At 43.4% G+C, this 22909-nt stretch overlaps 1 protein-coding gene across 2 annotated transcripts in view; it reads left to right on the top strand.

Annotated features, from left to right (window-relative positions):
• Positions 1-4179: 4179 nt before the first annotated feature.
• The window catches only part of LOC111959932 (tumor necrosis factor receptor superfamily member EDAR), a 54443-nt gene continuing 35713 nt past the window's right edge, over positions 4180-22909 (top strand). Inside the window, exons 1-2 of one of the 2 annotated variants that reach the window (XM_023981787.2) lie at positions 4180-4383; positions 19131-19195. In XM_023981787.2, coding sequence (XP_023837555.1) covers positions 19145-19195 — 51 coding nt within the window. In that variant the 5' untranslated portion in view covers positions 4180-4383; positions 19131-19144. Of the gene's footprint in view, positions 4384-6204; positions 6468-19130; positions 19196-22909 lie in introns of those variants that run through there. The other variant, XM_023981786.2, reaches the window with a different exon arrangement.

The following is a 22909-nucleotide window of genomic DNA, read 5'->3' as shown; positions in this document are numbered from 1 at the left end:
GTAGCGGGGCAGCGGAAAAAGAAGGAGGAGCATCGGGGCTAGTCGCATTAGAAGGGGTGGGAGATGAGGAAATGTTGGACGGGCAAGGAGGCATGGCTCAGTCAAATGGTGCTACCCTACAGAGTGCTGTTGAGGCTACTGTAGCCCTTCATTGCAAAACAGTGTGTTTTAATCAATTATTTGGTGACGTGAATAGATTTAGTATAGTTTTATTTAAAACGGATAACTTTCTTAATGTTTTAAACATATCTTTTTATGAAATTCACTGAGGAGGATGGTCTTCAGATTTTTTTTTTCTTGCTACATTTGGCTATATAGGTCTGCTAATACAGGACTTGTAAAGGCCCATTGCACTACTTTTGTGATTAATATTAAAATGTGTTTTCATTCAGATATTTCAGGGAGTGCTGCAGCACTACTTCCTGCGGCTACGCATCAGTCAGACCAGAGCAGACAAATGTGTGAAGATACTGCCACCCTGCTGACATCTAAAGAAATATCTGTTGTTTGTCTTGTGGACAGTAGGTAGCCTAGTATTGATGGTAACAGAGGGGTTCTAGCGGCGCCTGCTGGTGATATGTTGAACTGATCCATAGCCCAGATGTTTTGATGAAAAGTATTAACTGCTTGAGCCTACCCTGTAAGATCTAAGAGGTTGCTCTTGGACTGAACACACACACACATTCCTAGTTGCCACCCAAACCATGTTTCTGGTTTGAAATGAAACCAAAGTGCACTCCTATTTCCCAGAGCCTTACAGGGAACAGAGTACCACTTCAGATGCAGCCTAAATTCCTGTTAGAGCCCCATGGCTGAGGAAGGAAAAGGTCTGTCAGCTGCACAGTACAGTTTGTCTCTGTCTCTGTCTGTCTCTACCTGTTTCTCACGTTTAACTCCTGCCCCAGGGTGTGTGTGTGTTGTGGGGGGGGGGGGGGGGTTGGCAGGCTGTGAGTTGAGTTCCACAGATCAGACATCCTGCCTGGCTAAGGGGCGGCACTACCACCCACAAAGACGAGCACAGGGCCTAAACCGCCTGACGTGCAGGTAGGTGTGTGGTGTGTGTGTGTGTGTGTGTGTGTGTGTGTGTGTGTGTGTGTGTGTGTGTGTGTGTGTGTGTGTGTGTGTGTGTGTGTGGTGTGGTGTGTGTTGTTGTGTGTGGTGTGGTGTGTGTGTGTGTGTGTGTGTGTGTGTGTGTGTGTGTGTGTGTGTGTGTGTGTGCAGAGCCACCTCTAGCTTTTTGGAGGGCCTAAGTGAGATTTGGTTGGGGGGCACCCCCACATCGCAGGCAAAACGTTTTAGTGTCCCCAATCTTGGTAATAGATAAAATGTTGGCAGTGTTAAAGTACATTTCCTGTAATTCTACACATTTTGTCATGGGGTGGTGAGAAGCTTTTGCAGTTTTAAAGCAAATTTTCTGCAATTCTACAAATTTTGCCATGACTTATGCCATGTTCATATCACATCTGTGTGAGAGTGACAAACAAAATCAAAAGGGATCCCTTGGAGGTCAGGGCCCATGAGCACATGCCCTGCGTGCCCGGTCGGTAATTTGGTGATGATTAGGCCTACTACAAGGTTTAGATAGCTGGTAGAATACCTTACCTAGTGTTAGGTTCTAAATGAACCTAGTAAAACTCACTGACGATTAGTAAAGCTTAAACCAAGTTTATTCACCCATTGGGTCATACAGCAGTATATAGATTTTATTTAACTAGGCAAGTCAGTTAAGAACAAATTCTTTTTTACAATGACGGTCTACCGGGGAACAGTGGGTTAACTTGTTCAGGGGTAGAACGACAGATTTTTACCTTGTCAGCTCGGGGATTCAATCCAGCAACCTTTCAGTTACTGGCCCAATGCTCTAACCACTAGGCTACCTGCCGCCCCATATATACCCCAATTTGGGGTGGAATCTCCACCTTCTCTCTAAACATGACATCTTTGTTGCTAGGCAGGAAATAAACTATTCCTTCTCCCTTAACGTGATCTGACCTGACCTTGGCCCCTTTCCTCACTAAACCACATCTCTCCACCCTTATCAGTGCCTGCCAACATGTGATCGTCTTTCCTTCACTCAGTACAATCCAAGCTTAATTGCCTCCAGCATATTCATTCCTCCTACAGATAACCATTAACTTCTGGTGTAGGTAGACCCTCCTAGACTATAGCACTCAATAMTTCAATAGGATGCCTGATAATTAACACTATTCCAAGTTTAGGAGTCAGAACCCAGAACCCATCACTAGCAATACAAAATGTTTTTCTGACACGGGCTAATTGAGTGACTGACATAACAAGTGGGAAACTGCTGATGCACTACCAAATTAAAACATTGCACCTTGTGTATTCTACTTTTCAAACTATCTTAGTTTCTAAAAAAACACATTTGTATTACATTTATTTGGGTCGTGGGGCCCCCTAGCAGCGTGTAGTCTACGTATAGGAAGAGGCGGCTGTGTGTGTGTGTTCACCTACACCCCCAGTCAGAGACTTCACATGCCCCGTCTGAAACAGACGATGTGGGTGAAGGATTGGACTTTACAGTCACACAAAGACTCACAAATAGAGGCAGATATGGAATGTCATCATCGATATGATGGCCCACTATAAGCAAGCAAGTAAGTTTCTACGTGTGTATGTGTGTAACTAGCCCCTACCTCTCCTGCCCACATGTTATGCGTGTTTCATCTAACCATCCCAAACGCAATTCACCACTGAAAATCTGTGTCTGAGTGTTGTAAAGAAAACAGTTGTGAAGTTGTTATATTTAAAACTTACTGTACATCAATAATGTTACCAATAGGCTAGCCTTCTCTCTTCACCCAATGTCCTTCCACCGTGGAAACTAGGTTAGCTGACACTGCAGTCACCATGGTAACAGAATTTGCTCTCCTGTTGAGGAGTGCAGTAGTTAGAGGACAGCATACACGTATGTGTGCGTGTGTATGAGGACGTGTAGTTACAGGAGAGGATAGAATATGCCCACCTTTACAGAGTACCTATCATGCAAAGCGTCAGGAGCCTGGAACTCCTGTGACTTACATGGATGGCTAAATATACAGTTTAAACTTTAAATAGAGAGAAGAAGTCTGTGATATTTGTTTTGGCTTCAGTAGCTAGATACCTTCCTCCTACACCAGCTGTCTTTATTAAAGACCTGATATTGGCCTTATCGCTGTTGGCTTTAGAAGACAGTTGACTGGGGTTCTGTTTGCTCTGGCTGTGGTCCTGTGGTAATAGTCATCTGGAGTAATGTAATATGATAGGTGTTTTCATCCCAGTGAGGCTCTGTTGCTCTTCACTGGTCTCTTTGTTTGCCAGTCTGTCTGTCGGTCAGGAAGGAAGGAAGCTGCTCCTGTGAGGATCAGAGATGAGAGGATGAGAGGGCCACCGGGCTCAGGGCTGCCAGAGAGAGAGAGAGGAGTGAGAGGAGAGAGAGAGAAAGAGAGAGGGGGGGCGGGGCAGAAAGGTATAATTATAGGACTTACAGGAGTTAGCTCTTCAAACACACCTCTCTCTCCTCAGAAGCTCTAAGCACATCTTTTATCTGCTCTTTCCTGCGGAGGAGCGGGGAGGAAGGGGAGAGGGAGACCGGGCAGAGTAAGGAGAGAAGACAGACAGAGAGACAGAGTGGTGGAGTCTCTTTGGTCAGTTCTTGTGCCTCAGGGAAAGTCCAGGGTTCGGTCCGTCCCAAACAACTGGCGCCGACTGGTAAACAAATAAATAAACATCACATCAATAACTCAACACTCATAAACCAGAAGGAACATTGGAAATCTTAGACACATGAACCAGAGTCTGAAGCTTTCATGTTCTTTAAAGGTACAACGTATAAAGTTTAATGCTCCCCTTTTATTTATGGACCAACAACACGGATACCGGATACAAACCCCTCCTCTCCCTTCCGCTCTCTCTCTCAATTAGCTTGATTGCACACTGATGAAAGGATAGATGCAGATAAATGTGAGTAGATTTATTGAATGGTCTCCGTCTCACCACATCAGTAGCCTAACAGTAGCTAGAATACGTTAATTCAATAGCCTACCAAGAGGAGATGTATTGTTTGTGGTTCACCTCTAGATGTCGTAGTGGAGTTGTGGAGGCACATAAATACCATTCACTACCTGCATCAGGTTGATCCTCATCTTCTAGGGCGGAGAAAAATGATATTTTTTGTGAGGAGGAGCTACTCTGGATCACCGGCCATGCACACTGTGGGCTGAAAACAGCGAGATTAACGAAAGATTTGTTTAGCTGTTTAGATATTGGTGATGCCTGTCAGACTGCTCAATACAGTCTAATCATTAAACTACAGCAGTCCGCGCAGAGAGCTAGGCTACACGCCGCCAGACCTGTCCCGTCTCAACTCGGCTCTACACGCAGGTAAAGTGCTTTGGAATGTAAAGCGGGATTGCTGCAAGATTTGAGGAAATTCCTGGAGCATTTATGCTGCAGACACATGTAGCCTACTTAACTGTAATTTTAATTTTCGAAAATAACTGCATGTGTTACATTGTTTGTTGGTCGAAAATGAAGCAAATATTCAGAAAAGTTAGCCACTGTTGGAAAGATATAAATGGACAAATGTCAAATGATCTACATATTTAAATAGGCCTGTTTTTCTGCCTTAAAGATTTGATAATCTAGCCTAGTAATTGCTCTAAACCGGAGTTTTTTCCTTTTTCATACCGGTATTTCAGTTTATATTAGACCTGTAGTTAATTGCATGATAATAGAGCGCAGTGTGTGAGTGTGTGTGGTCGCTAAGTGGTGTGTTGGGAAGTAATAACGTTTAGGCCACCAGGTTTATTACTGATCCATTAGGGATGTAGCCTACCATCTTGGAGGTAATTGTTACATGAAGAGAGCATGGGCTCTTAGTTCACCTCTCATCTCCCGAGAGAGACAGCGGGTTCTGAGACCAGCGACTGGTCCTGGTCGGTCCCGATCCCGGTGTGTGCTTTGCTCTTCTCTCAATCCTCTCCGCATAATTATTTTGACGGTGCCGCCTGGTTTTCGCCCTCCCCGGGCCCTGGGGGAACTCCTGGCCGCAGACAGGCAGCCTAACCCGGGCTCGACATGCTGGGTCCTGACGCTCTCTGAAGTCTGGAGCTTTGAACTACGGCTGCAGCGCTGAGGGTGGAAATCAATCCCTCTCTCTCTGTGTCTCTGCTCTCTGTCCCTCTCCCTCTCCCCCCGGCACACCGCCGCACTTTTTCATGTTTGAGGTAGAAAGGATAAAGAAAGAAGAAACGTCAGAAAGAAAACGTGTAACTCATCTTCAAAGCGTTAGTATGGCGCCGCAGGATTAAATGAATGAAAGGAAATACTGATCATAATAACAACAAAAGTAGCAATGATAATATTCATATTTGCGTAGTAATAATTATGATAGGCTAATAGCTTTTTTAGTAGCATAGTAAGGAATTTAGCTGTATCACTGAAATTCTGCTGATAACATTTTAAACTTTAAAAAAGTTAGTTATATATATATTTTTAAAGACGTCATACCTTATTTTGAAGGTTTAGAATATTCTGTACAAGGACAATGGTGACGTGTGCCTGACAAGCCTGCACTATAGACCTAATGGGCTATATTAAGTTTACAAATTAATGCAGATTTCTGGAGAACAAACACATATCCTGTCTCCAGATACATGGCAGAAAGTTCTCATTATGTCAGATAATATTAAATTCAAACAATATGTATCCTAATATAGATTGAAATTTAACACTCAAGCTTTGAAACAGTTTCACAGATATCTCCCTGTAAGGTGATTGAGCTCGTCTCAATAGAGGATGTTGAACTTATCATTAAATGTGTAAAGAGATAACGATACGAGCTGACCTGTAACAGATGCTGTTCTAACTTCCAAAATACACTGTAATCTAAGCAGATCCAATGTCCATATATTAACATGGTGTGTAATTGAAGGAGTGTATCCTCCATGCATCAATTCACTTTCAGTAATAATTGTGTTATAACCTAATGTGTTTAAGGAGAGAAGAGGGAGAAGGGTCAGAAGGGTCACTGCTCTCTCTCTCTTCTACTGTATGTCTGGCTGTTTGAGGCTAATGATACGTTGTCAGTCCAGTCCGTCAGACCAAAGTCCAGGGTCCCATAACCCACTGCTCGGAGTCCTCTACTCACTAGAGCCCAGCCCCTCTCCGACCCCTCGACTCTTGTGCTACAGACACCATAATCATCCCACACTAAACACAAATAGACTGACAGACAGATAGTCGGCCGTTCTGCTGTCATGCTAAAGACTAAGGAACAGAGAGACGCAGACCGAAACCGTTTTTCCCACCTGCTAATGAGTTAGACACAGTAAATGGACCCGCCCAACTACAATAACGCTCAATAGATAACGCGAGAGACGAAGGTGATATGGAGAGAGAGACGTTCTGCCTCAGTGGAGGTAAAGAGAGGGATCAGGGAGAGGCGACGATGAAAGACAGATCACGTAAGACAGAAATCAAAGGGACTACTGAGTGGTGTGGCTGGAGGTGTGTGTGTACGTGTGTGTGTGTGTGTAGTGTGTGGTGTGTAGTGGTTGTGTGTGTGTGTCGTGGTGTGTGTGTGTGTGTGTGTGTGTGTGTGTGTGTGTGTGTTGTGGTGTGTGTGTGTTGTGTGTGTGTGTGTGTGTGTGTGTGTGTGTGTGTGTGTGTGTGTGTGTTGGGCGACTCCTTTTTAATGTGCATTAAGAAGTTGGTTTTTCTTGCACTCTGAACCGGGGAAAGTCAGTCTGTATTAAAGCAATCAGAGATGAAAGAGATGAGAGACATACACCAGTAACAAACACACACACACACACACACACACACACACACACACACACACACACACACACACACACCACACCATACACACACACACCCACACACACACACACACACACACACACAGTTGTATCAGTACAGCCTTGTGATGATATGAACCTGTTTAATAACTCTAGGAGTCTCTCTGAAAACATGGAAACAATCTGATAAGAGCATCTCCATGAATCATCTGATGTTTATGATGATGCACCATAAAAAAAGAAGAACAAATATGTTGATTCAACGTACAATTGTAAGGCAACCAGCTCCAAAATGTTTGTGTGTGAACATTTTGTTGAGCAAACTCACAGCTGGTTGCCTTCCAGTTGGACGTTGAATCAACATGTTTATTTTATTTTTACAGTGTAGTCTTTCAGTAAAGAAATCAAACTCTATCCTTTCAATCCCTTCCTCACCCACCTACTCACTTCCAACTGCTGTTAATGCCTGGGTGTATTTTCATGTGTATTTCAATGTGTATTTAATACTTGTGCTGTTTGTTGGCTGCAAAGTATTTAGTTCTAATGAGAACAAACTGTCTTCAGTACCCAATGTTCTCCCTTCCCCCAGCCCTGTTTATGATGTTTCTGCATGGAGGTTAGTTGTAGTGGTAACATGTGTTTGAGATATGAGAGGATTTGGCAGGTCTGTATGTATTAAAGAGGAATAATTGGCTTTAAAGGAGAAATCCTCCAGTATCTGACTGATTGTGTTTAGGAGTTGTTCATTAGTTGGAAGCAGCAGGATGGTGTGTTGTGTGAGTGTGTGTGTTTGTGTGTTCGTACGTTTGTGAGAGAGAGACAGAGAGGAGAGGGCAAAATGTGGAGAGGAAAGTACAGAAGAAAAGGAGAGGAGAGAGGGCTTTAGAATGAAAAACAGACATTGACAGACATTAGGTTGAGACTAATGCCAAGAGTCCAGAACTTCACTTCATTAAAGTATTTGTTTAATTGTCATCAGAATTAAACCACAGGCATATGAACCACATAGCGCTTTGTATTTGTGCATGCACATATGTGCACACGTGTACTTGTATGTATGCGTGTGTGTGAGAAAGAGTTTAATTGGGTTCTTGGCTTCATCTCCTCCCTGATTGCTTTGTTAGAGAAGCCACATCCTAATCTGACAGAGTCATTATCAACTCACAGTAAATATCCATTACGGGGTTAAACATTCATTTCCATTGCGTCCTTTAGATGATAGATCACATGTGTTACCACAGAGTGATCAGGGGACGGGGGTTGGATTTAGAGAGAGAAAGGGTTCATGTAGAGGAAGGCAGCTTGGGATAAGGCCCGGGGTTCATGTAGAGGAAGGCAGCTTGGGATAAGGCCCGGGGTTCATGTAGAGGAAGCAGCTTGGATAGGGCCGGGGTTCTGTAGAGGAAGGCCTTGGGATAGGCCGGTTCATGTAGAGGAAGGCAGCTGGGATAAGGCCGGGGTTCATGTAGAGGAAGGCAGCTTGGGATAAGGCCCGGGGTTATGTAGAGGAAGCAGCTTGGGATAAGGCCCAGGGTTCATGTAGAGGAAGGCAGCTTGGGATAAGGCCCGGGGTTCATGGTTCTACATGAATAGTAGGATAGGATAAAGTAATCCTTCTAACCCCCCCCCCCCCCCCCCCTTAAAAAAGAGTTAGATGCACTATTGTAAAGGTGGTTGTTCCACTGGATATCATAAGGTGAATGCACCAATTTGTAAGTCGCTCTGGATAAGAGCGTCTGCTAAATGACTTAAATGTAAATGAAAATGTTCGGGATAAAGTTGGAGCACAGAAAAAAACAACAATCAAATCTGTTTCCCAGGTTTACAGAAATAACTCCAAAACATATTTTGCTGCATGAACATTAGGATTCACATAGAAAGTTAAACTAGACTGGATATCTAGAATTATTCTGAACATTCTGTCACTTTATGGTTTGAATTCAGGAGATAAAGGTTCTCTAAATTGACCCATTTTGCATACCCCACCATGAGACATCCATGTCTTCATCACTGGAAAATATAAACGGTTGAGTTTGATATTATTTTAAAGCTTACAAACAGTGTTGTCAAAATATTATATTATTTCATGAAAATAATGTTTTTAAATTAAAATGTCATCATTTTTAACGTCGAATCAAAAGTGGTGCTGTCAAAAGGAGATTGAATTCAAATAGATTTACCCAAGAGAGAGAGAGAGAGAGAAGACAGATGCTATCTGAAGACAGCTGTTGTTCTGGCGCTTACCTTCTGTGTTTTTCTGTGTGTGTGTGTGTGTGTGTGCGCGTGCGTGTGTGTGTGCGCGCGTGCGTGTGTGTGTGCGCGTGCGTGCGTGCGTGCATGCGTGCGTGCGCGCGCGTGCGCGTGTGTGTGTGTGTGTGTGCGCGCGTGCGCGTGTGTGTGTGCGCGTGCGTGCGTGCGTGTGTGCGCGTGTAGTAGATGATTGCCCCTGCTGGGTCTCTAGGGGGATATTCCAATAAATCAGTCTGTCTGTAGACCAACACTGACAGCCCTGACAGGTCCAGGATCAGTAATGACTTAATAACAGTTCATAGTTATAGATAGTTCTGTCGGGTTAGATCAGATCAAGTGTCAGCTGGCTACTATTCACTCTGCTTAACTGCTGTAATGGAAAACTTTTGTTGCATATGACTAATGCTTATGATGACACATAATGGATTGGAGTTATAAAGCACTTTTTCCAACACTCAAAACATTTTACATTGCTCATTGACGGGTGAGGATACATAATTAATGAAACTGTGTGCCAGGGATGTTACAAGAATACTAGATCACCTTCAATCAATGTGATACTGATAAATACGCATCTGTTGATGAATACAGCAGCTCAACTTGCTCCATCCTGCTGATTAGTGATGGTTATTGAAGAGAGACGCACAAGTGGTTATTTCCACCCTGCTAACACGAAAATACTTTCACCATGCCACCATACAGCGGGTGAATGCAAGCATTTTACGAGACTGTGCCTTAAAACCTAATGTCTACCTGGCCCACCACTCCACCCTGGACTTGAACCGCCTTTACGACCAGGTCCACCTTTACAAGGCAGCAATCCCAACTTTTGCCAGGACCCTGAAGGACGTCACCCTCAACCGTAGCCCTAGCACCTCATACAGGAGCAACAGACACCCCGCCCAGACCAGCGAGACACCCTCCCAGACCTGCAAGACCCGCGCCGGAAGGACCTGCACCAAGAGAACCCATGCCAAGAAGACCTACACCCAGACCACAGCATCACCAGGCAAATCCAAACCAGCTAAGACTACCCCAAGCAAACCCTGGCCACACAGAATATAGGCCACACCATATCAGACCTATGCCCCTTCTGCCCCTGTGGCACGGACCTCAACATGAGAGCAGGACATAATTATGCCCAGGCCGTGAGCAGAGCAACAGGCCCAACCCCCACTATTACACCAGAACAATCCCCATCCTGCGACCTAAGAGGCAAGTATCAGATGCTCAACATGCTCTGCTCACACCTACTGTGATAGTCCGGGCCTAAACCACACAAAAACAACACTAGACATTATGGAACAGGAAGCTTTTACTATCTCATCCTGGAATATACAAGGTCTGAGGTCATCTGCCTTTGGCCTAAAGAGCAGGAACCTGGACTTCATCATAGAAATTGGAAATACAGACATTGTCATCCTACAAGAAACATGGTATAAGGAGACGGACCCATTGGTTACAGAGAGTTGGAAGTCCTATCCACCAAACTATCAGGTGTGAAACAGGGAAGAGACTCAGGAGGTATGCTAATTTGCTATAGAGTAGACCTAACCCACTCTATTAAATTAGTCAAAACAGGAACATTTTACATCTGGCTAAAAATGAATAAGGAAATGATCTCAACAGGGAAAAATGTCCTCATCTGTGCTACCTATATCCCCCTAATAGAATCCTTATACTTTAACGATGACAGCTTCTCCATCCTAGAGGGGGAGATCAACAATTTCCAAGCTCAGGGACATGTACTAGTCTGTGGCGACCTAAATGCCAGAACTGGACAAGAACCCGACACCCTCAGCACACAGGGGGACAAACACCTACCTGGAGGTGACAGCATTCTCTCCCCCATATGCCTTTTTTTTAATGCCCTTTTTTTTGCCTTTACCTCCCTTATCTCACCTCATTTGCTCACATTGTATATACTTATTTTTTCTACTGTATTATTGACTGTATGTTTGTTTCACTCCATGTGTAAGTAACTCTGTGTTGTTGTATGTGTCGAACTGCTTTGCTTTATCTTGGCCAGGTCGCAATTGTAAATGATAACTTGTTCTCAACTTGCCTACCTGGTTAAATAAAGGTTAAATAAAAAAATTAAATAATAAATATGCCCCCCTAGACACAACTATGACAACATAACCAACAAAAATGGGTCACAACTCCTGCAGCTCTGTCACACGCTGGGTATGTACATAGTCAATAGTAGGCTTCGAGGGGGCTCCTATGGTAGTTACACCTATAGCTCATCTCTTGGCAGTAGCACTGTAGACTACTTTATCACTGACCTCAACCCAGAGTCTCTTAGAGCTTTCACAGTCAGTCCACTGACACCCCTATCAGATCACAGCAAAATCACACTTTACAAATCATGAGACATCAAAGCCAAAGGAACTGACATGCTATAAATGGTGTGGAAATCTACCCCCAAAAAATTAGGCAACAACAAATTCAATCCCTTCTAGACATTTTCCTGGACAAAAGGTTTCACTGTAATAGTGAAGGTGTAAACTTGGCAGTAGAAAACCTAAACAGTATATTTGACCTCTCTGCTTCTCTATCAAATCTAAACATTTCAAGCAGATAACTAAGAAAATGAGCAACAATAACAAACGGTTTGATGAAGATTTGAAAAACCTAAGAAAGAAATTGAGAAACCTATCCAACCATAAACATTGAGACCCAGAAAACCTGAGCCTACACTAAAACAATACAGAAATACACTATGGAAAAAGAAGGAACAGCACGTCAGAAAGCAGCTCAATATAATTGAAGAATCCATAGAGTCAAACCACTTCTGGGAAAATTGGAAAACTCAAAACAAACAACAACACGAAGCGTTATCTATCCAAAACTGAGATGTATGGATAAACCACTTCTCCAATCTTTAGGGCTCTACAAGAAAGAACAAACAGTAAAAACATATACATAATCAAATACAAATCTTAGAATCAACTATAAAAGACTAACCGAACCCACTGGATTCTCCAATTACATTGAATGAACTACAGGACAAAATACAAACCCTCCAACCCAAAAAGGCCTGTGGGGTTAATGGTAACCTCAATGAAATTATAAAATATACAGACCACAATTCCAATTTGCTATACTTAAACTTTTTAACATCATCCTCAGCTCTGGCATCTTCCCCAATATTTGGAACCAAGACTGATCAAACCAATCCACAAAAGTGGAGACAAATTTGACCCCAATAACTACCGGGGGATATGCGTCAACAGCAAGCTTGGGAAAATCCTCTGCATTATCATTAACAGCAGACTCGTACATTTCCTCAGCGAAAACGATGTACTGAGCAAATGTCAAACTGTCTTTTTACCAAATGACCGTACGACAGACCACATATTCACCCTGCACACCGTAATTGACAAACAAACAAGCCAAAACAAAAGCAAAGTCTTCTCATGCTTTGTTGGTTTCAAAAAAAGCTTTCAAATCAATTTGGCATGAGGGTCTACTATACAAATTGATGGAAAGTGGTGTTGGGGGAAAACATACGACATTATAAAGTCCATATACACAACAAGTGTGCGGTTAAAATTGGCAAAAAAGACACATTTCTTTCCAAATGGTCGGAGGGTGAGACTGGGATACAGCTTAAGCCCCACCCTCTTCAACATATATGTCAACGAATTGGCGAGGGCATTAGAACAGTCTGCAGCACCCGGCCTCACCCTACTAGAATCTGAAGTCAAAGGTCTACTGTTTGCTGATGATCTGGTGCTTCTGTCCCCAACCAAGGAGGGCCTACATCAGCGCCTAGATCTTCTGCACAGATTCTGTCAGACCTGGGCCCTGACAGTAAATCTCAGTAAGACAAAAATAAGGGTGTTCCAAAAAAGGTCCAGTTGCCAGGACCACGAATACAAATTCCACCTAGACACCGTTGCCCGAAAGCTCATAAACTATACATATATCGCACTAAAAATCAGCGCCATGGGTAACTTACACAAAGCTGTGAACGATCTTAGAGACAAGGCAAGAAGGGCCTTCTATGCCATCAAAAGGAACATAAAATTTGACGTACCAATTAGGATCTGGCTAAAAATACTTGAATCAGTTACAGAAACCATTGCCCTTTATGGTTGTGAGGTCTGGGGCCCGCTCACCAACCAAGAATTCACAAAATGGGACAAACACCAAATTGAGAGACTGCATGCAGAATTCTGCAAAAATATCCTCTGTGTACAACGTAAAACACCAAATAATGCTTGCAGAGCAGAACTAGGAAGAGACCCGCTAATTATCAAAATCAAGAAAAGAGATGTTAAATTCTATAACCACCTAAATGGAAGTGATTCCCAAGCCTTCCATAACAAAGCCATCACATACAGAGAAATTAACCCGGAGAAGAGCCCCCTAAGCAAGCTGGTCCTGGGGCTCTGTTCACAAACACAACAGACCCCAGAGAGCCAAAGGACAGCAACACAATTAGACCCAACCAAATCATGAGAAAACAAAAAGATAATTCCTTGACACATTGGAAAGAATTTACAAAAAAACAGAGCAAACTAGAATGCTATTTGGACAGAGAGTACACAGTTGCAGAATACCTGACCACTGTGACTGACCCAAAATTAAGGAAATCTTTGACTATATACAAACGAAAGGCCGCCAAAGGCAGACCTGGCTCTCAAGAGAAGACAGGCTATGTGCACACTGCCCCACAAAATGAGGTGGAAACTGAGCTGCACTTCTTAACCTCCTGCCAAATGTATGACCATATTAGAGACACATATTTCCCTCAGATTACACAGACCCACAAATAATTCAAAAAACAAATCCAATTTTGATAAACTCCTGTATCTTTTGGGTGAGATACCATAGTGTGCCATCACAGCAGCAAGATTTGTGACCTGTTGCCACAAGAAAAGGGCAATCAGTGAAGAACAAACACCATTGTAAATACAACCTATATCTATGTTTTTTTATTTTCCCTTTTGTACTTTAACTATTTGCACATAGTTACAACACTGTATATAGACAGAATATGAAATGTCTTTATTCTTTTGGAACTTTTGTGAGTGTAATGTTTATATTACATTTTTTATTGTGTATTTCACTTTTGTTTATTTTCTATTTCACTTGCTTTGGCAATGTAAACATATGTTTCCCATGACAATAAAAGCCCTTAAATTGAAATTGAATTGAGAGAAAGAGAAAGAGAGAATGAATGAGAGAGTGAGAGTGGATTCTCCACTCCAGCAGTGACCCCTGTATAATTGTGTCCGTAAAGGTATCTGTGTGTGAGCGCCTCTGTAAACTGTGTTGTAACAGGAACTCTGTGGGGTCTAGTAGAGTATTATAAGCCATGCCCGAGGTGTCGGTCTGTAGAAAGTATTGATTTGTGCCTGGGGTGTGGGTCTGTCAGGCCGTTAATGACACAGATAATGACTCTCAGTGTGTTTATGTGAGATTAACTCTCGTTAGAAGATTAATTCCCCGGGGCCTTGGGAGATTGAGGTTGGCTTTCAACACAGACATGTCCCAACAGGGAGGACAGAGAGAGAGGGAGGGAGAGGGAAGAAGGATGACAGAGAAGGAGAGAGGGGGGACAGACAGAGGGAGAGGTGGGGGACAGATAGGGAAAGGAAATGAGTGAGAGGGGCAGAGAGAGGAAGGGGGAGAGAGAGAAAAGGGAAAGAGTGAGACGGAGCAAGAAGGATAGGGGATAGAGAGAGAGGGATAGAGAAAGAAATGGGGAGAGAAGGGAGAGAGAGAGACGCACTTCAAATAGAGAAGTGCATTCCAGTGTGAGTGTGTTGGGTGTGTGGGGCGCCGAGGACTCGCAGGGGAGTGAGGAGCTGGGCTAGAGCCTGATGAAAGCTTCTGGGTGTGTGTGCTGAATGTGTTCGATTAGTCTGATAATGAGGTGTTCGGGGCAAAGTTACATTTTCTTATCTTTATCCTGAAAGCCCAGCAGCGCCACTGGGTCTCACACACACACGCACACGCGCACACGCACACACACACACGCACACGCACTCACACTCACACTCACTCACTCACAGGTTGTGGTTCAATTAAGCTAATTTCAGCCCCCAACCGCCTCCTATCACCACTTATCCACCACTCCCCCATCCTGTCTTCTGAAACAATGAAGAAAAGAGGGCATGGACTCAATCTCCCTCTTAAAGTAGTGTAATCAATCTCATCTGTGTCTGATTGATTGACAATTTATAGTGTAATAGTTAGTGGTGAACTCTATCTCTGATTCCCATCAGTTGTTTAAGTGATCGTCAGTGTGTCTCTCAGACACTTCAGTTGAGCTGTCACACAGAGAGAGAGAAGCATTTCCCAAGTGTGTGTGTGTGTGTGTGTGTGTGTGTGTGTGTGTGTGTGTGTGTGTGTGTGTGTGTGTGTGTGTGTGTGTGTGTGTGTGTGTGTGTGTTAATACCTGAGTTAGGGTGACAGCCGGACCCCTATAGCAGACTAGCTAAACACGTCTTACTTTATGGATCATCTGATACAATAACAGCTCCATGACTATAACTATTACACACACTGCATGGTGCTGCATACAGTACACCAACATTACAGTACACCAACTCTACAGACACCAACTCTACAGTACACCAACTCTACAGTACACCAACCTACAGTACACCAACACTACAGTACACACCAACACTACAGTACACCAACACTACAGTACACCAACACTACAGTAACACACCAACACTACAGTACACACCAACATTACAGTACACCAACACTACAGTACACCAACTCTACAGTACACCAACTCTACAGTACACCAACACTACAGTACACCAACACTACAGTACACACCAACACTACGCTACACACCAACACTACAGTACACACAACACTACAGTACACCAACAACTACAGTACACCAACTCTACAGTACACCAACTCTACAGTACACCAACTCTACAGTACACCAACACTACAGTACACACCAACACTACAGTACACACCAACATTACAGTACACCAACACTACATTACACCAACATTACAGTACACCAACTCTACAGTACACACCAACACTACAGTACACCAACACTACAGTACACGAACACTACAGTACACCAAACTCTACAGTACACCAACACTACAGTACACACCAACACTACAGTACACACCAACACTACAGTACATACCAACACTACAGTACACACCAACACTACAGTACACACCAACACTACAGTACACAACAACACTACACAGTACACCAACACTACAGTACACACCACACTACATACACACCAACAACAGTACACCAACACTACAGTACACCAACACTACAGCTACACCAACACTACAGTACACACCAACACTACAGTACACCAACACTACAGTACACACCAACACTACAGTACACACCAACACTACAGTACACACCAACACTACAGTACACACCAACACTACAGTACACACACACTAAAGTACACCAACACTACAGTAAACACCAACACTACAGTACACACCAATACTACAGTACACCAAACACTACAGTACACACCAACCACTACAGTACACCAACACTACAGTACACCAACACTACAGTACCACACCAACACTACAGTACACACCAACACTACAGTACACACAACACTAAAGTACACCAACATACAGTACACACCAACACTACAGTACCACCAACACTACAGTACACCAACCACACAGTACACCAACTCTACAGCTACACCAAACACTACAGTACACACCAACACTACAGTACACACCAACACATACATACACACCAAACACTACAGTACACACCAACACTACAGTACACACCAACACTACAGTACACCAACTCTACAGTACACACCAACACTACAGTACACACCAACACTACAGTACACCAACACTACACACCAACACTACAGTACACACAAACAATACAGTACACTACAGTACACAAACACTTCAGCCTCGTAATGTCTGTGAAACCACCGTGAAAAGCCAGTCACTTCTCTCTCTCCTTCCGTCTCTTTCTTTCAACCTGTTGTTTCTTGCATATGCTGCAATTATCTGTCAGAGACTCCATGAGAAATTTACTTGATAACAATAATTACAGTATGTGTGTGACACAACCTCTCCAATGCAGAGACTGTGTGTCATAGTTACTATTCAAATACATATTCGCAGTGAATATAATTACCCCTATAGACAGGCAGACTTAGATTGCTGTGAGCTATGGGTCTGAGACAGAATGTCTTACATGTGAATTTCCCCATCCGATCCTGGGTTTGTCTAATTGACTTTTTGTTCTGTGTGTTTGTGTAAGAGAGTGATCTACACTTCCGTAGTACTACATTTACATTTTAGTCATTTAATAGACGCTCTTATCCTGAGCTAATGTCTTGCTCAAGGGCACATTGGCAGGTTTTTCACCTAGTTGGCTCAGGGATTCAAACCAGCAACCTTTCGGTTACTGGCCAAACGCTCTTAACAGCTAGACTACCTGCCTCCCATGCCACTAGGGAGGGAGGGAGGGAGAGAGGGACACACTGAGACACTGACTGACTAGTGGATCATTCTCTTTGGCTGGTGTGGCTCACTTAACACTGAATAAGGTACATTCTGAATACGATTGCACGTGCAACGCCAAAAGGCCGATTTATGATGTTTGTTGTGCAACCATAGTGAATGTGAATAAGCCCAGTGGTCTGTCAGAAAGTTAGCTCTGTTTATGTGTATGCATGCTATGGTTTATAACGGAGGTAAACAGGCAGGTAAACAAGGCAACAGCTCAGTCCTCCTTCTGACTGCAGGGCTGCAGGATTTACTGCCTGCCTGCACACCCACTCTTCAGCACGCCAGCACACACACGTGTATGCACAAACACACACACAGCCTCTGAAGGAGAGAGAGAGAGAGCACACTAGCTGTGGTGGGAGCAATTAGCCTGCAGTAAAAGTCTGTGTTTGTTTACATCCAATAATACAGCTCCGTTAAAGGTTGCAGTGGGTCATTAATGTGGTGTGTCAGAAAACCTGCACTCTCACAGAATGAGACAAGACTGGATCTGTTTATAAAAGCACTTTAAACTACACAAATAATCAAACCTGTAACTAAGAATGTCTCTAATGACACAGAGTTTCCCTGAGCCTGGACAGTGTTGAAACTGATCTGAGATCCTGTGTGTTTATTGACCTACTGTTAATGTCTCTGTTTAAATCCGCTTTACATAGTTGGTGTTTCTGGGGGGAAAGATTCTCTCTCACCAAGGCATCGCCTTCCAATAACACTGACGACATTATTTATACTTTATTGGCACACACGCTCACATAATTTATTTAGAGAAATACGAGCTGACTGTTATTGTAGCGCTTGGAGTGGGCCAATAAAAATCAGTCTCCTGTAGGTAAGGGCTGAGCCTGGCAACATACACACACAGATGGACACAATACACACATAAGAACGCACACAACCACACACACACACACACACGTAGTGTTGCTATAAACAGTTAAATCATTTACATTGACATTATTCCTTAAATTCATGAATAAAAAGGTATAAATCATGTTTGAAGTTTGATCACATTTTTGTTTTATATGTTCTTCAATGTAACTGTGAATGCTTGTATACCTTAGTAAGTTCAGATCGGAGAGAGAGAGTYTATTTCCCTGTGACATACAGTGCCTGTATAAGTGTAGTAAATATGTGCTGCCAGAGTAGTTAAAGGGGTTTCTAGATATGTGACAGTAACTAAAACAAAAGCAAATAGCACAGTCCCTCTAATGACTGTTTACCCATAATACATCTGTGTCAGAGGTTTAACAGGCTGATCCTCTCCTCCTCTGCCAGGCTACTCTCACCCATTAACACACTCCCTCTCTCTCTCCTCAGTGACTGAGCTTTAATAGAGGAATTGTTAATGATCTCATCACATCAGTAGGGCAGAGGAATAATAACCTGAAGTAGAGAACGGTATCACACACACACACAATGGAGTGTAACCCACACGCACTATGAGACATGGTAGGGGTATGAGGCATGGGTTTCAAAATGCATGTACTGTACATCTGACTCTCTTTCTCTCTGGCTCTCTCTCTTTCTTCCTCTCTCTCTTTCTCAGGGGAAGGTGTGAAAATGTTCCAGAAAGGGAGTCAGAAAGAGTCTCTCTTCCTCTGTTTGTTATTGGTGAGTATCTCTTAAATTACTCCTCCATTTCCTGTCTCTCTCCTCCTCCCCCTCCTCTCCTCATCCTCGCCCATCTTCAGCATTGAAACAAACTGAGGATAAAGACAACAGTGTAACAGATACACAGACACACTGGCAGAGGTACAGCCAGACTTTAGCAGGTCTTTGCCAGAGGTTGTGAAACATCAAAGGTTTCTCAGTGGAGCTCTAAGAGAGTAGTTATAATCTGGGTCTGAATCGCTCCTCTCTTCCTCTGATGTTGAAACCTGTAGGTTGTGCATATGTGTGTTAGTGAGCATGCATATCTGTGTTGGCTGTATTCCCAGGAGTTTAACTTCCCTCAGAGCTCAGTTAATGATCCCCACTAAAGCCACTCCTGGGGAGGGGAGGGAGGGAGGGAGATATCTGCAACACTAAGCCTACTTGATGGTAATAGTCCTCACTGTTGCCCCTAGAGGCTGGTTTTGAAAGCATCTCCCAATGTGCTGGGTCCTGGGTACCTGGAAGGACAAAGAATTTCGCATTGGATCTTGAGCGACTTGGTTGGAATAACTACTGTCACATGTTGGGGTTTGAGTGGTTGCCCATTGGTATCCCACATCCTTTCATTCTCACCAGCCACACGCTCCCTCCTCCTACCTTTTTCTCCTGACGCTTCCTACACCTCCTCCCATCTCCTCTTACTCCTCCCACCTCCCTTGATCTTATCTTCTTTCTTCCATCTCCTCCTTATCCCAACTAATCCTTCTTCCTCCCCCTTCCACCACCTACCATCTCCTCCTTATCCCAACTAATCCTTCTTCCTCCCCCTTCCATCTCCTCCTTATCCCAACTAATCATTCTTCCTCCCCCTTCCACCTCCTCCGCCTTCCACCACCTACCATCTCCTATTCATCCTCCCATCTCCTCTTCCTCCTCCTCCTCTTGTTTCTACAACTTAATGGGAGTCCACCTGTGGTTAATTAAATTGCTTGGACATTATTTGGAAAGGCACACACCTGTCTATATAAGGTCCCACAGTTGACAGTGCATGTCAGAGCAAAAACCAAGCCACGAGTTTGAAGGAATTATCCGTAGAGCTCTGAGACATGATTGTGTCGAGGCACAGATCTGGGGAAGGGTACCAAAACATATCTGCAGCATTAAAGGTCCCCAGGAACACAGCGGCCTCCTTCATTCTTAAATGGAAGAAGTTTGGAACAACCGAAACTCTTCCTAGAGCTGGCCGCCCGGCCCAACTGAGCAATTGGGGGAGAAGGGCCTTTGTCAGGGAGGTGACCAAGAACAGATGGTCACTCTGACAGAGCTCCAGAGTTCCTTTGTGGAGATGGGAGAACCTTCCAGAAGGACAACCATCTCTGCAGCACTATACCAATCAGTCCTTTATGGTAGAGTGGCCAGACGGAAGCCACTCCTCAGTAAAAGGCACATGACACCCCGCTTGGAGTTTGCCAAAAGGCACCTAATGGACTCTCAGACCATGAGAAACCAGACTCTCTGATGAAACCAAGGTTGAACTCTTTGGCCTGAATGCTAAGCATCACGTCTGGAGGAAACCTGGCACCATCCCTACGTGGAAGCATGGGGGTGGCAGCATTATGCTGTGGGGATGTTTTTCAGCGAGAGGGATTGGGAGACTAGTCAGGATAGAGGGAAAGATGAACAGAGCAAAGTGCAGAGGGATCTTTGATGAAAACCTGCTCCAGAGCACTCAGGACCTCAGACTGGGGCGAAGGTTCACCTTCCAACAGGCCAACGACCCTAAGCACACAGCCAAGACAACACAGGAGTGGCTTCGGGACAGGTCTCTGAATGTCCTTGAGTGGCACAGCCAGAGCCCGGACTTCCAACCTGACAGAGCTTGAGAAGATCTGCAGAGAAGAATGGAAGAAACTTCCCAAATACAGGTGTGCCAAGCTTGTAACGTCATACCCAAGAAGACTCGAGGCTGTAATTGCTGCCAAAGGTGCTTCAACAAAGTCCTGAGTAAAGGCTCTGAATACTTATGTAAATGTGATATTTCAGTTTACATTTTTATACATTTACAAAACAAATCGAAAAACCTGTTTTTGCTTTGTCATTATGGGATATTGTGTGTAGATTGATGAGGGAATAAAACAATTTAATCAATTTTATAATAAGGCTGTAACATAACAAAATGTGTTTTAAATTCGTGAGGTCTGAATACTTTCCGAATGCATTGTATACTGCATCTATCGACATGTCTGTGGACAGTTATCACAGTGACATCATGAACCTTCTATTGTCGTCGAACATCAAATTTGTCGTTGTCATTATGAAAAAGCATAAACACAAAATGAAATACATCAGCAGCCTGGTGGTCCAAAATAGCATAACTGGTGTATTTTAACACCAATAAACTTGTCCGTTTAAAAATGTATTTAGTATTTGTCAATCTAGCAAACCAGTCAACTAAAAGCAACTTTCTAAATAATGTTATGGGTCGTTTCTAGCTTGTAAGTTAGCTGGGTAGCTCGTTCTGGGTAGCTGGGTAGCTCGTTCGTTTCTAACGGTAAGTTAGCTGGGTAGCCAGTTAAAATAATGACCATATCATATAGCTGACATTGTCTTAACTTTAGGTAATTTGTATTCGTTATTATAGGAAAACAAACTCACAGCAAGATCATTATTTACAAGTTAATGGCGAGATAATTACAGAAAATAGTTTACGGTTGTGAGTCTGACGAATTAAAAGCAGGGCATTCTACCGGAGAATTTTAGAACTTGGACACTGTCTCGTTGACCTAACGTTACATCCTAAAGTCCTAAAAGACTTTGGTGCAGGTCATGTTGTTCTTCACATTACCGTCTCTGGTAACACACCCTATATCAAATAAAATCAAAGTTAATTTGTCACATGCACAGGATACAGAAGGTGTAAATGGTAAAGTGAAATGGTTACTTGCATAGTGGAGTCTTTTGTTTAGACATGTAGCTAGCTAGCTAGCATGAATCTGATGGTAGCTAAAGCTAACCAACTAGCTAGGTTCAATGTTAGTTAGCTAGCTAACATTAGGCTATAACTAGCCACGCAAATGGCTCTGAGATACGAGTAATATTATTATGCAGATCATACACATAATGTTATCTAGCAAGCCAGCCAGCTAACATTAGCTAGCTAGCTAACAGTTTGTTTTAACTTGCAATGAAAACAACTTTCGGACAAAATTAGAAATGTATAACATCTGAAAAGTTAGCTAGCTAGAGTCTCTCTACCCGAGTACATGGATGAACACTTCTCCCTCTCTGTCATGGATGCCATTGTTACCCTTAGTTTGAAGATGTAATCCGGAGACTTCTTCACAGCCTTCTTCTGTGTGCTCTCTTTTCGACTCGCTCCGCATTATTTGCGATCAAACGCCAGAATTTTCTCCATCTCCTTAGCTATCATACTCTGCTTCCACCGGGCATTCCACTGATTTTAAAACTCGGTCCTCCAGAAAGTGGAGAGCATTAGCAACACTTATGCAGTTCTTCGTGATATCTTTCAAAATAGCCACGTTAGAAAGGATTACCTACACATACTGAGCTCATGTTATAGACAGAAGCGTGCTACATAACAGACCAATCCGAACTCATCTCTCGACGTGTCCATTATCACAGCCAATCATGGCTAGTGGGAAGGTTCCTGGCTTTTTCCGTGGCTAAACCAACTAGGCTCGTAAGTTAACAATTTTATTCCTATTTAGAGAT

Source organism: Salvelinus sp. IW2-2015, linkage group LG36 (assembly GCF_002910315.2).
Source record: "Salvelinus sp. IW2-2015 linkage group LG36, ASM291031v2, whole genome shotgun sequence".
In the NCBI taxonomy this organism is placed as follows: Eukaryota; Metazoa; Chordata; class Actinopteri; order Salmoniformes; family Salmonidae; genus Salvelinus; species Salvelinus sp. IW2-2015.
The sequence above is the reverse complement of the archived record's forward strand: the minus strand, read 5'-3'. Positions and strand labels throughout refer to the sequence as shown.